The sequence below is a fragment of the Puntigrus tetrazona genome, chromosome 25 (genome assembly GCF_018831695.1).
Source record: "Puntigrus tetrazona isolate hp1 chromosome 25, ASM1883169v1, whole genome shotgun sequence".
Taxonomy (NCBI): Eukaryota; Metazoa; Chordata; class Actinopteri; order Cypriniformes; family Cyprinidae; genus Puntigrus; species Puntigrus tetrazona.
This window is the reverse complement of record NC_056723.1, coordinates 16546867-16560827: the sequence shown is the minus strand read 5'-3', so window position 1 is coordinate 16560827 and position 13961 is coordinate 16546867. Positions and strand designations below refer to the sequence as shown.

Sequence of the window (13961 nt, the reverse complement as noted above, 5' to 3'; positions counted from 1 at the left end):
GTCTGAAACTTTGATTGGAATTAATAAAATAAAATATTAACAAAAACTGTAACTTTTGATACTAAAATAACACAAAATAAGATATAATGCTACCATATTGGCGGTCTTGTATTTTTGCAGAATTTATTAGCTTTGTAATTTAGTCCCATTTTTCCTAAAAGAAATTCAGAATTAATATAAATTCTTAAACTGAATTATAATGTTGAAATGCCTGAATTCACTTGCATTTAAACTGATTCATTTTACTTTTTAGTGTTTCATTTTTAATTACTCAAAATAGTATTTTAACGTCATCCATTTATCTTTTATTGGCTGTAACATGAAAATGTTATTTTTAGGCCCTAAATTCCATATTCATGGATTCTTAAAAATCTATTATGATTTATTTTCTTAAATGTCACAAGTTTTCTTGATTTAGTGATATTTTTAAGGTGTGCATTAAAACATTGTAATTTTCTTTCTACAAGTAATAAAAATGGGTAACGTTATATAGGTAATGTCACCTTAAAATAAAGTGTAGATATTATGTACGGATCAATCCTGAATGATAATGCAGGATTAACATTCAAACTGGAAGTATCGATCTTAAGCCGACTGTGACCTCTTATGCTCCCCATGTAGACGTTCTCACTTATGCTCCCTATCTAGACATTCTCTCTTATGCTGTTTATCTATTTTGTGTTATGCTCCCTATCTAGACGTTCAGACCTGCTGCTATGGTGATCGAACGGTCGTCAGACTTTGGGAAGACTTGGCAGGTGTACCGTTACTTCGCCTATGACTGCGAGTCCTCCTTCCCCTTCGTCTCTCAAGGACCCATGACCAAAGTGGACGATGTTATCTGCGATTCCCGCTACTCCGACATCGAACCCTCAACTGAGGGCGAGGTAAGCTCTGCAAATGCACTGCACTTCTGGTGAATACTTATATATATATATATATATATATATATATATATATGGATTTTCCTCTTACTCTTGTTCCTTTGGTTTCTGAAGGCCATCTTTAGGGTTTTGGATCCAGCTTTCAGGATTCATGATCCCTACAGCCCCAGAATTCAAAGTAAGGACACTAATGAAAACATAAAAACTCGTCATGAAGTGGCCTAATAGTGTGAACCAAATTTCTGTATTGCTAACTTCTCGCTCCCTGTCATTTATAGACATGCTAAAGATCACTAATCTCAGGGTGAAGTTCACTAAGCTGCATACTCTCGGGGACAATCTTCTGGACTCGCGTATAGAGATCAAGGAGAAGTACTACTATGCGATTTACGACATGGTGGTGAGAGGAAACTGTTTTTGCTATGGTCACGCATCTGAATGTGCCCCCATCGATGGAGCTGGAGAGGTCGTGGATGGCATGGTGAGTTTTATGCCATGTATAATGCATTTTTTTAAACACACACACACACACACACACACACACACACACATATAACTATATATATTTCACTAGTTTCGTAATTTCTCATAATCTGCTGTTTATTTGTTGTTTGATTTAACTTGAAATAGTGAAATAACTAACTAAATAAGTTACTAAATAACCTAAAACAAAAAATATATTTTATTGTTTTTACATTATTTTCTAGTACTGTCAAATGGTTAAATGGTCCAATGGTTAATCACAACCAAAACAAGTTTTATTTAGAAAATATGTGTGCTGTGTATATTTATTATGTGTATATATAAATACACACACAAATACTTGTATATATTACAGAAAAATGTGTTATCTTTATATATTAAATATATTTATTTACTTATAATACAAATCGTATTTTAAAATATTTTATAAAATACATACTGTATATGTGTGTGTAATATACACAAAACACATATGACGTTATTATAGTTAATTGCTATTATTTGTTTGACAGCACTATTTCATATTTTTATCATTTACTTTTGTAGAATTATATCATTTATTGTTATACTTTGATTATAATTATATTTGAATGATATTTTATACTTTTCCCAAATATTTGTCCTCCAAATCACAGCCACAAACTGATTAGCAATCACGTACGAGCTGAAATTGTGACATTTTAATGCAGTATAATCAGAACGAATAGCAGATAAATCATGAAAACTGAATAGGAAGTTGTTTTTGATTTATGCCACATTTAAATGCGGCAGACCATTTTTGTGGGCTTTTAAACCTCTGCTTTGAAGAAAAGATCTCAAACACATTTGTCATGGAAGAAATCGTTTGAAGTCCCATCGCAGTCTGCTGCTAATTCAGTTTGGATCTGTTTCACATTAGTTTGAAGGAATGCGGACCGCCTCGTGGTTTCATTATTGAATAGTTTACGGTGCAAATAAACACTTGGCAGAGAAAATGCACGCAGAGTCTGTTGTTTACAAACCTTTTTTGGTTTGCTTTCATTTATCCTTGAAGTCGTAGTATATGTTTCCGTGGTTTTATATCAATGGTTTAAAGAGAGGTTCTTGTTTAGTCTGCAACCTTCTCTGTTTACAATACGACGCGTCTCAGTCTGTTGCAGCTCTTACAAATTTAATGAACAGATATAACATCCAGATCTCAATCTCACTACCTTTTAATGCGCGTGAATTTCATTCAGAGGTACTGAAGTGACTCTAGACCATCTCCAGGCACTGAGCGGTTCTGTGAAGGCTCACATATAGACTGCATCTAGATCTGTGTCCGTGCCAGGACTGGAGCTTGTTTAATGTAGACCAGATGCATCCAGTATAAACATTTCCTGTTGCCATCTGGTTTAGGGCCGGATTTGTGGACTGTTCTGAGCAACTCTATTTTTTTAAGTTTCTGTTATACGAGGAAACTTTTCCCTTTCAGGGTCTGAGTAGGAAATTAGCTCCAATTCATTTCGATGACATCTTTATATCATTTGCGGTGCCTTTCAATGTCCTGTTCTACCCGTAGCCTCAATTTGATTACATTTATTTAGTTTTTTGGTTATCACTGTTATGTCTGTTCTGTCGTAGGTCCATGGCCATTGTATGTGTAATCATAACACCATGGGGCTGAACTGTGAGCGCTGCCAGGACTTTTACCACGACCTGCCCTGGAGACCCGCGGAAGGACGCAACACCAACGCCTGTAAAAGTATGATCTTCCGCAATCTTCAGTTACGGGTCAATGAAATCATGCTCGTTTTTGATTCATTTTTTTAATTAATAATTTTAATTAATTTAAAAAGAACAACATTAATTCTGGTCATAAAATATCTTCTCGTACAACCCAAAAATGTAGAGATATTTAGGTCGAAACGTAATGAAAATGCACATTTACATATTACTTGATGGTTACATCACATGGCTTTGAGTCATTAAATCATTTTATTTTAATTATACATAATGTTTTTAAAAACCACATGAAACCAGTAGATTTATTATTTTTTTAATTAGATAATAATATAATAGATACATAAAATAATTTGAACTATTTGTCTCTGCTTTGATCATTAGTATTATAGTATTGTATCAATGTTATTGTATGAGAGATTATAAAAAACGTTTACAATCTACGTTTAGTAAAATTGTTACTGCTCAGTAGTTTCAATTAAGTTTTGATATCAATATTTGAACTCTGGAATGCTACTAAATCAGATACATTAAACATACAACATGTTTTTATAGCTGTTGTAACTTTTTTAAAGAACATAGTCAAGAAAACGTAGTCTTTGTTGTTGTCACGGTGTGGTTTAGAGAAGGAGCACTCAACGAGAATATGTTTTAATCTTGACTCTAATCATCCACAAATAATAATACCTCCGGCAGGTAGGCAGACAAACTAAACCACATATAATATAGACAAGATCAGACAAACTGAACTGAAACAGCAGGACTTAAATACACAAAGTAAATACTTAATGAACGAGACACAGCTGAAGACAATCAGACAATAAACTGAAATTAGGTCACACCGAACACATGGCACAGGACAAAAACAACAACAAAAAAACTTACTGTTTTATAGTTTTCAAAGTCGAAAATTTTTGTTGTACAGGTACAACAAAAGCAGCATTACAGCATTATAGTTTTTAAATATTATTCTGTCATGCAATAGTTTTAAACGTGCCTTTTTGATGCAAAATAGTTTTTATTGTAATTCCTTGTCGTTAAATTGTTACGCCATTATAGTTTTTAAACAGAAATCTTAGTAGTGCAATTATTACGGCATTATAGTCTTTAAATGTCAAAATTATTTTCTATGCAATCATTATGCCATTATAATTTATAAACATCATAATTGTTGTGAAATTGTTACCTAGTTATAGTTTTTAAACATTGTACTTATTTGTTGTTAAATTGTTACATTGTTATAGTTTTTTAAAGTCATAATTCTTTGTTCAGTTTTTACTGCACTACAGTTTTTAAACGTTGCAATTTGTTGTGGAATTGTTACAGCGCTATAGTAAAAAAAAAAAATGGTTTCTTTGTCACAGTCGTTACTTAATCATCTATCATTTCTTTCACAGAGTGTAACTGCAATCATCACTCAGACTCCTGTCATTTTGACATGGCCGTGTATCGGGCCTCGGGTAACGTGAGCGGCGGCGTGTGCGACGACTGCAGACACAACACCATGGGTCACAAGTGTGAGCAGTGCAAGCCCTTCTTCTACCAGCATCCGGAGAAAGACATCCGTGACCCCAACATCTGCGAGTGTACGTGTCCCTCTCATTTCCTCTCCTGTCATTTCCTCTGAGCTTCTCTCCCCCTTCAGACGACCGCTGCTCCTCTACCTGTCTGGTCTCGTTTGTGATGTGAGTCTGGTCCAGCCGTTGCTTTGTTCATCTCTGCTCGTGCAGATTTAGGAGCAGAAACACCTGGGCTTTGAAGAAGTGCGTTACCACAAGGCGAAGCACCGCCCTTCCCCAAACCACACGCGTGTAGGGTTTCACATTCCTCTTTTGTTGTGGTGACTGAGGTTTTCAGTTTGAAATTTTTGACCACAAAGCTGAAACGTGATCTCTGAACATTACATCAAACTATAATAATAGCTTACAATGCAACAAAATTAATTAATATTAAGCCAATTTATATACCAAGTGCACTTTTATTTGCACATTCTGTTCTATATTTTTAGCATTTCAAGTTGTATAAATTAGCATTCATTCATAACTTAAACGAGTGTGCGCTTGTGTGTGTGTGTGTGTGTATATATATATATATATATATATACATGTGTGTGTGTGTGGGTCAAAGACATTAAAAAATTCACAAAAGTGAATTAATGTCAATAGAAAGCACATTAAATGTAAGTAAAGCATCAACTTTTAAAGTTTTGAATATGTTTTATATATATATATATATATATATATATATATATATATATATATATATATATATATATATATATATATATAAGAATAAGGAAGCAAATAAATTTTTTTTGTGTTTTAAATTAGTAAAAAATGGCGCGAATAAATGGCTAATATTTTAGTAATATGCATGCTAATAAGGAGCAGACCCTAAAATAAAGATTTACTAAAAGTGGACACAGAGCATGTTCACTGCTTCATTGATATAGTATAGGAATGATTGTGGCTCTGTTTGTTAGTTTTCCTAGCTGTCCACATTTCCTCTGATTGTCTTTAAGTACTCTGTCTGGATTGGTCTTTTCCAGCCTGTAACTGTGATCCGGTCGGCTCTCTCAACGGTGGAGTGTGTGATCCTCTGACAGACGTGTCTCTCGGGCTGATCGCGGGTCAGTGTCGCTGTAAGCCTAATGTGGAGGGCGAGCGCTGTGACCAGTGCAAACAGGGCCATTACGGACTCAGCGACGACCCTCTGGGATGCCAGCGTAAGTCCAAGCCTTACACACTACAGCCCGCCCAAAACCGTTCATCAGTTTACGTGAATGTGGTTCGAATAAATGATGCTTTTGTTTTGCTGTTACCCAGCGTGCACATGCAATGCTTTGGGGACGGTTCCAGGTGGAAGTCCCTGCGATACAGACTCAGGAAACTGTTACTGTAAACGTCTGGTTACCGGAAGGAACTGTGACCAGTGTCTGGTGCGTGCTCTGTTTATTTTATGAGTTCATCATTCCTCTTTGTGCAACAGCACTGTGAATGATTTTAGAAACATGACATTCAATTATTAATGTTAACCACATCAGCAGTGCGTGACTATGAGAATAGCGTGTATGAGCGTGTAGATTTCAGTTTCTGTACAGTCTAATCTGCATTCGGATTTCATATCAAGACATTATTTTAACCCAAAAAGCAAACTATGCTCCCTTCGAAACTGGTTGTCATTAAAATACAAATCTTGGGTAATCCCAGGCTGTCTGTAGAGAGGCTGCTGTGGGAATAGGCTATAAATGCAGGATGCAAAAGCTAAGTCTAGTAGCTGGGACTCAATTTTTATGTTTACAGACGTGACATGATGACTTATTATAAGCATTTATTTATTGCATTCAGTTATTCCAAATTGTGATCTTTTGTCTTTAAGAACTGCTGCTTCTTGTGAGGTCTTTCAAAAACACTATGGTGTTCAAACGGTCTTTTAACTAGTCTCTCTTTCTCTCTCTCTTTGTGTCCCTTTCTCTTTCTCCTTCTCATAGCCTCAGCACTGGGGTCTCAGTAACGACATGGATGGCTGCAGACCATGTGACTGTGATCATGGTGGTGCAATCAATAACCAGTGAGTAAAACTACTCTGTTCTGGCGATGTTCCTCAATCTCTCATTCAAATACATTTAATTGCTATTATTATTAGTACTATTTTTTATAAATTTTTCTCATTGGAGACATCAAGTGGCACTTTAACTTATGCTGCTTTCTAAGGAGAGTTGTGTTATTACTTTTCTTTGTGATCATACTTAAATTCTTGACAACAAAATGGATTTAAAAAACACACATTTTCTTCAGAATTTGTAAAAATCTATTTCCTACTCCTACTGCCCTCTCTTCTAAGCAAGTTGAATCAGTTTGTTGAGAAACTGCTGGCAGGAAGCCTAAAATAACAATGAAAATAAGTCTGAACTGGCTGTGTCATCCAATAACTAAACTGCAATATGATCCAACATGGCGGAAGATGGTACTCGGGGGAGAAGAATGGCTGAGTAGTGTTTTCTTTGCACAAAAAAAATTATTCTCGTAGCGTCACAAAACTCAAGTTAAGCCACTATTTATTTAAGTTAAGCATAGACTATTTTACTGATGTATTTACTACGTTTCCAGGCCTGGAACAGATAGCACTCAGATTTCATAAAAAATATCTGAATTTATATTCTGAAGATGAACAAAGGTCTTATGAGTTTGGATCGAGACGAGGGTGATTAATTAATGACAGAGCTTTAATTTTGGAGTGAACTAACCCTTTAAATATGTCCTCCAGATCTTTAGGAAGAACCATGTAAACGTGTAAACCTGAAGTTGTTTCTTTCCCCAGCTGCTCTCCTGAATCGGGTCAGTGTCAGTGTCGCGAGCACATGTTTGGCAGACGCTGTGACCAGGTGGAGTCTGGTTTTTACTTCATCGCTCTGGACCACTACACTTATGAAGCCGAGGACGCCAAGTTTGGACCTGTACGTGTCCTCCTCATTGAGATCTCTCAAAGTCTTAGTATTTGAATGATTTATCTCTATATATGTCTGTCTTTCGGTAGGGTGTGACTGTCGTCCCAAGACCCCAGCCTCAGGACAGATCTCCTACGTGGACTGGCATTGGTTTTGTGAACGTTCCTGAAGGCGCCTTTCTCGAGTTCAACATCGACAACATCCCCTACTCTATGGAGTACGACATTATCATCCGATATGAGCCTCAGGTGACTAGTTTTATACCTCTACAGTATAAAACCAACTTAGGAGTGTAGACGTGTTTCATCAGCCTTGAGTTGAAAGGTAAGCAGATCCTTACATCATCTGTTGCTCTTTCGTGGTGTGTAGCTGCCGGAGCAGTGGGAGGAGGTGTTGATGACTGTCATCAGGCCTCGAGTCATTACCGCCGACAGCCGCTGTGCCAACACAATGCCTGACGATGACAACCAGGTGGTGTCTCTGCATCCTGGATCCAGGTACGACAGAAGATTGACCACCTGAAGCACATTACCTTTCATCCAGTAATAACTAGGCAGTGTTTGAAGTCATCATGCTGTAGATGCATTCTTTATGCAAAGATTAAATGAACTGAAATTAAAGTTAAACATTAGATTAATGTGAAATGTTGTTTTGACAATTACCTAAGTTGCACTAAATGGAAATTAAACAACTAAAATGAAAACTGAAATAAATTTAACCCAAATACAAATAAATTAATACTATAAAACAATAAATTGTGAACAATCGCATTTAAGAAGTTTTTGTTTACATAGTATTTGTGTGTGTACTTGTACGTAAATGCACATATTTATGTATATATAAACACATACATACATAGTATATAATATTTAAAAAACGATGATAGTGGATAACATTTAGCTTATTTTGACCAAATTTTAAGGCAGAGAACCTAATCCCAGAATGCAGTACAATAAATCCAGAAAGTGTTTATTATAAATGTTTATTGCATTTAAAGCTTAAAAGTAACAATATAAAATAATAAAATCTCATAAAACTCCAAAATGTTTGTGCCTATTGCATTTTATTCTTATTAGAGTATTAAGCTGTTATCTTAAACCCCCTTAAAACCCCATTGAAGTCAATTGCATGTTGAGTCTATTTGTATGGCACAGAGTTCCTGCCAATGTTTTTTTAGATTTGTCACTTCAGTTAGGTTGCTGTCTAGTTAAGTTTTTAGTCAGATGTGATCACATCAGCTAAATGTGCAGCCAAAAATAAAACCTTTAAAATGCTTTCAAAAAAAGCAGCTTCTGTGGGTCACTGAATCAAATTTGCATGACCAACTCGAACCTGTTGTGAAATCTGCAAAATAACAACATGCACCAATTTCCATTGAAAGGACTTGAGTTTTAGCGCAAGAATGAGCTGAACTGTGAAAAATGTACCTGCACCTTTAGACGGCTGTTTGTTGTCTTCATTAAGCTGATGTGTTTGAGTGTTGAATCTGAGAAGGTGAATTCTCTTGGTTTTGCCCATCAGGTATGTGGTGCTGTCTAGGCCTGTGTGTTTCGAAGAGGGCTTCAACTACACCGTGCGCTTGAGTCTGTCTCGCTACTCGGCTCTCAGCGATGTGCAGTCGCCGTACACGCTCATCGACTCGGTAGGCTCCCTCTTTTACCTCGTCACAATTGCACGGGAATCTTCGAATGCTGAAGGAGCGATTTCTGTTCTTGCTCTCAGATCGTCCTCATGCCACACTGCAAAAACCTGGATCTTTTCTCTGGCTCTGGGTCAGAGGGTGGAGACATGGTGACCAACAGCGCCTGGGAAACGTTCCAGCGCTACCGCTGTTTGGAGAACAGCCAAGCAGTGGTGAAAACCCCCATGACTGATATCTGCAGGAATTACATCTTCAGTGTGTCGGCTTTTCTCCACCAGGGAGTTAAAGGTATAGCCATAAGGTCGTGATAAAATACCCACCTTAAATGTGAAAAATTACAGCATATAAATGCTGACTGCTCATTCTAAAAATTATTACAACCCTCTACAATATATTACAAAGTAAACACCATAAAGTAATCTCAAGGCAATTCGTACATATATTACGAGGTGTAAAATTTTTGCTAAATTGTGCATATTTTACGTGTTGCCCACGCTGTACTTTTCAGAATTCTTCAGATTTTTTCCAATACTAGCTCTAACATCACAATGATCTCTTGAACTTTTAAGACCTTTCCTCTTTGTTTAAAGTGCACACACATACAGATTCTCAGCCTGTCATCAAAATGACTTTGGCTCCATTCTCTAACCACATAAGAATCCCCTTTTCCCTTTATGACAGACGTGACAGTCTTCATTCTGTCATCGTTCATTCAGCTTTCATTTTCCTCCGTCTGCCGTCTCTCGTCAGAGGTGCTTTCCTGCCTCGTGTCAGAGCTTGTAACAGAGCCTCGGGCATAATTATACTGCTTTACATGCTTCCTGTCTGAGAATTTACAATTTCATCAACTGTCAGGATGAGAAGAAAAGCAAAAGACGTGGCTAGAGGCATAAATCAGAACGCAAGCTTTGCTGACTATAAATATCAGTGTGAAAATATCGACTTTCACACGATGAAATCAAACACACCACTACCGAGAAGACATCTTCAAGTCATACTTTAAGAAACTGTAACTTGTCAAGCTTCATATGATACATAATGTAAAAATACAATCAAACTCCCTACTGGGAAAAGTAGGCCACATTTCAAGGCTTCACTTTAATAAGTAGCAAATAACACTGAATCTACGTGACGAGGCAGTCTTTTAAAATATGTAGCTTTTGATTATATAACAGATACATCTAATGCTAAAAAACAGAGCAGTATAATGGCACAAAATTAACAATTTTTCAATGACGTATAGTGACAACATTAAACGTATTCAAACTAATAAAACTCTAATTAAAGTTAAATCAAAGTGATGAACAGATGCATTTGGCTTTAAAAAGACTAGTTTTGTGATCCTTCTTCATCTTGGTAATCTTCATCAGGTATTATTATATGTTTTAATTGACTTTGATTTTAATTTTAGCGGTGAGATCGATTAATTCAGCCTGTTTAACTTCCAGTTTCAATATGTTATTTGTGTCATTCTTTGAATTTTTTGCAAATAAATAATAAAAAGTAATTTGTTATGCACTGATATTGCGCTGCAGAAATAAAAAATAATGTAGTATTCATCCATCAGTTAATTTACCGAAAAACTACATAGCATAAAAGATCAACGCACAAAAACATGAAAGATCATAAAAATGTTTGATTTTAGGATGTTTGTATCTGAGTGTGCTCGGCTGTAAAGGGCATTAAAGCCAGCGACCTGCTACATTTTGGAAAGCATAGCCAGTAACTAGAGAAGTAAGACTATTTTGAAAAGGTTTGTGGTGTTGTTACCTCAGTTTCCCCTCAGTAATGCTTTAGCGATCCGCTAGGACTGATGTTTGGTTTAAAGAAAATGTCAAATTTCATTTCATTTGACTTTTGGCCTGCACCGGTGATTTCTCTAAGTCCTGTGGGTCTTCGTGGGTCTTTCATGGTCTTTCAAGCAAGCATTTTTATGCAGGTGGTTTGAACTCAGAGCCACTGAGGTGTCGGGTAAACTACCTCAGTGTGATTTATAAGCTGTGCACATCCACCAGAGAGGCTTTTTTTTTGGGTTTGAGCCCATGCTTAAACGGTATGCAAGCTCCAACCTGTGAATACTGATATTAAAACTTTGTTAGCCAAAAGGTATTTTTACAGCAGATTAACTAATATAATGGATGATATACATAAATGTAGAAGAGATCGAGTGAGAATATTAAACTGCTTTACACACATGTACCTAATATGTTATGTTTATTTATTAAATATATTTCTATTTCTATATGATATAATGTATATGAATATATATATATATATATATATATATATATATATATATATATATATATATATATATATATATATATATATATATGTAAATATTCTCCAAATGTATGCTGTATGTGTGTATATTTATATATACATATTAAATATACACAGTACACAGACATATAATATGTAAACAAAAACTTTTATTTTGAATGTGATTAATCACGATTAATCGTTTGACAGCACTAGTATTTATTCGTTCGTCCTATAAATATGCAAAAATAACTCTAATGCAAGCCTTTCACTGCCGTTTGTGTTTTAATGGCCAATGTTTAAAAATGAGTGAAAAAGATATGTTTTCACCACCATGCAGCACAGCAATATAAACCGATATTACTTAACCGATATTCGAGTAAGGAAAAATCCTTAAATCTTGTAAAATATATTGGTTGATCTGTAGAATGTAGAGAAAAGTTGTGGAAAATAGTAGAATTTGAAAAATGAAAAAAAAGTAGATCAATCTTGACAGTAAAAACTAATATCGGTTAAGTGGTTAATGTTATATAAAATGCAGCACTTTTGAAGTGAATTAACCCTGTATTTCTCTTTTGGCTTCTGTTCCTCTCAGCCTGTCAGTGTGACCCGCAGGGCTCTCTCAGCACGGTGTGCGACCCGAGCGGCGGCCAGTGCCAGTGCCGTCTCAACGTTGTTGGCAGGAACTGCGATAAATGCGCCCCGGCGACCTTCCTCTTTGGGCCGCAAGGCTGCAGACGTAAGTACAGCCGGTCGGCAGCATAGACCGCACCGTGTATTTCTTTCACAAGCGTAATCGTGGTCTCTCGTTGGTTAGCATGTGACTGCAGTCCTGAGGGGTCCGTCCACTCCTTCTGCCACGAGGCCACCGGTCAGTGCGAGTGTATTCCCGGGGCGTACGGGCGGCAGTGTGACCGCTGTCTGCCGGGACACTGGGGATTCCCAAACTGTCGCCCCTGCACCTGTAATGGCCACGCGGAGCAGTGTGACCCGCTCACGGGACAGTGTCTGTCCTGCCGGGACCACACCACTGGACACAACTGCGAGAGGTCGGTCACCGGGTCTCTCCACAATTATCATGATAGGTCGATGTGTACTGTACAGCCTTTCATTTATAAAATCTCTTCCGCAGGTGTTTGAATGGCTATTACGGTGACCCCGTCCTGGGCTCTGGAGACCACTGCCGCCCCTGCATGTGTCCGGACGGTCCGGGCAGCGGCAGACAGTTCTCCGGCACGTGTTATAAAAGCCTCGACTCCAACCAGGTGTTCTGCGTCTGCAACCAGGGATATAAAGGTAACCAGCAGACGTGTATTTGATTTATAAGAGCATCTGTCAGGATCGCCATACATTTCCTGCATCGCGACACATGTTGGAACATGTCATATAGTTTACTGTAACAGTCAAACGTTTGGAAAAGATTTATGTTTTTGACAGAAGTCTCTTATGCTACATTTACCAAGGCCTCATTTATTTGATTAAAATACAGTATAAAATTTTAAAGAACTGTTTTCCCTTTGAATATAGTTTAATTAAAATTGTTTTCAAATATAATGTGTAATAATCTAAAATATATGTAATTTTTAAATATAATTTATTGTGATCAAATCTACTAAATCCTTCAGAAATCATTGTAGCATGCTGATTTTATTATTTAATAATAAATAATAATATTATTTAATATTTAATAATAATAATAGTTTTTCTTGAGCATCAAATCAGCATCTCTGGAGGATTTCTGGAGGATCATGTGACACTGAAGACTGGAGTAATGATGCTGAAAATTCAGCTTTGATCACAGCAATGCAATATATATTCAAATAGAAAACAGTTCTGATTTTAAAATGATTTAAAAAAAAAAAAACAATAGTGAATGACAGTGTATGTGATATTTTGTCTTGTAATATGTAATATGTAATTTATTACCGGTGCGAGCTGTAATTCAGCACACTTCTCGTCTGGTGTCACCCGTAGGTGCCAGGTGTGAAGAATGCGCCCCTGGTTATTACGGAAACCCACACGAGGTGGGCGGAGAATGCCGGCCCTGTCAGTGCAACAACAACATCGACATGACGGACCCGGAGTCCTGCGATGCTCGAACGGGCGCTTGTCTCAAATGCCTTTACCACAGCGAGGGTGAAAGCTGTGACCGCTGCAAGATCGGCTATTACGGCAACGCACTGACCCAGAGCTGCAGGAGTAAGTTCTTCAGGAAATCTGTGCTTTAATACTGTGTTTACAAATGTGTTTAGAAAATGTGATCCAAACATTTTTATTATATATTTTTGGCTCATAACCTGTATTTATTTGATCCAAAACACAGCAGAAGCAATATTTTTTTTTAAACATCTACAATAACTGCTTTCTATGCAAATATATTTTTAAACATAATTTATTCCTCTAAATTTTGCATAAGTGACGATAGAAATATTTACTAAAATTATAAATGTCTTTATGTCAGATAAATGCTATTCTTCTATTCTTCCGAACTTTTGTTCTTGAAGAAACCTGAAAACTCAGCTTTTTTTAACATAATAATAAT

General features: G+C 36.6%; 1 protein-coding gene across 1 annotated transcript in view; it reads left to right on the top strand.

Moving 5' to 3' along the window:
• The window catches only part of LOC122331057 (laminin subunit beta-1-like), a 28706-nt gene that overhangs the window by 4811 nt on the left and 9934 nt on the right, over positions 1–13961 (top strand). The window contains 17 exon segments of the mRNA XM_043228498.1: positions 699–887; positions 999–1062; positions 1163–1365; positions 2970–3090; positions 4466–4654; positions 5617–5793; positions 5894–6006; positions 6559–6638; positions 7389–7524; positions 7605–7763; positions 7885–8012; positions 9037–9157; positions 9238–9445; positions 12015–12158; positions 12237–12468; positions 12552–12715; positions 13394–13618. Coding sequence (XP_043084433.1) covers positions 699–887; positions 999–1062; positions 1163–1365; positions 2970–3090; positions 4466–4654; positions 5617–5793; positions 5894–6006; positions 6559–6638; positions 7389–7524; positions 7605–7763; positions 7885–8012; positions 9037–9157; positions 9238–9445; positions 12015–12158; positions 12237–12468; positions 12552–12715; positions 13394–13618 — 2653 coding nt within the window.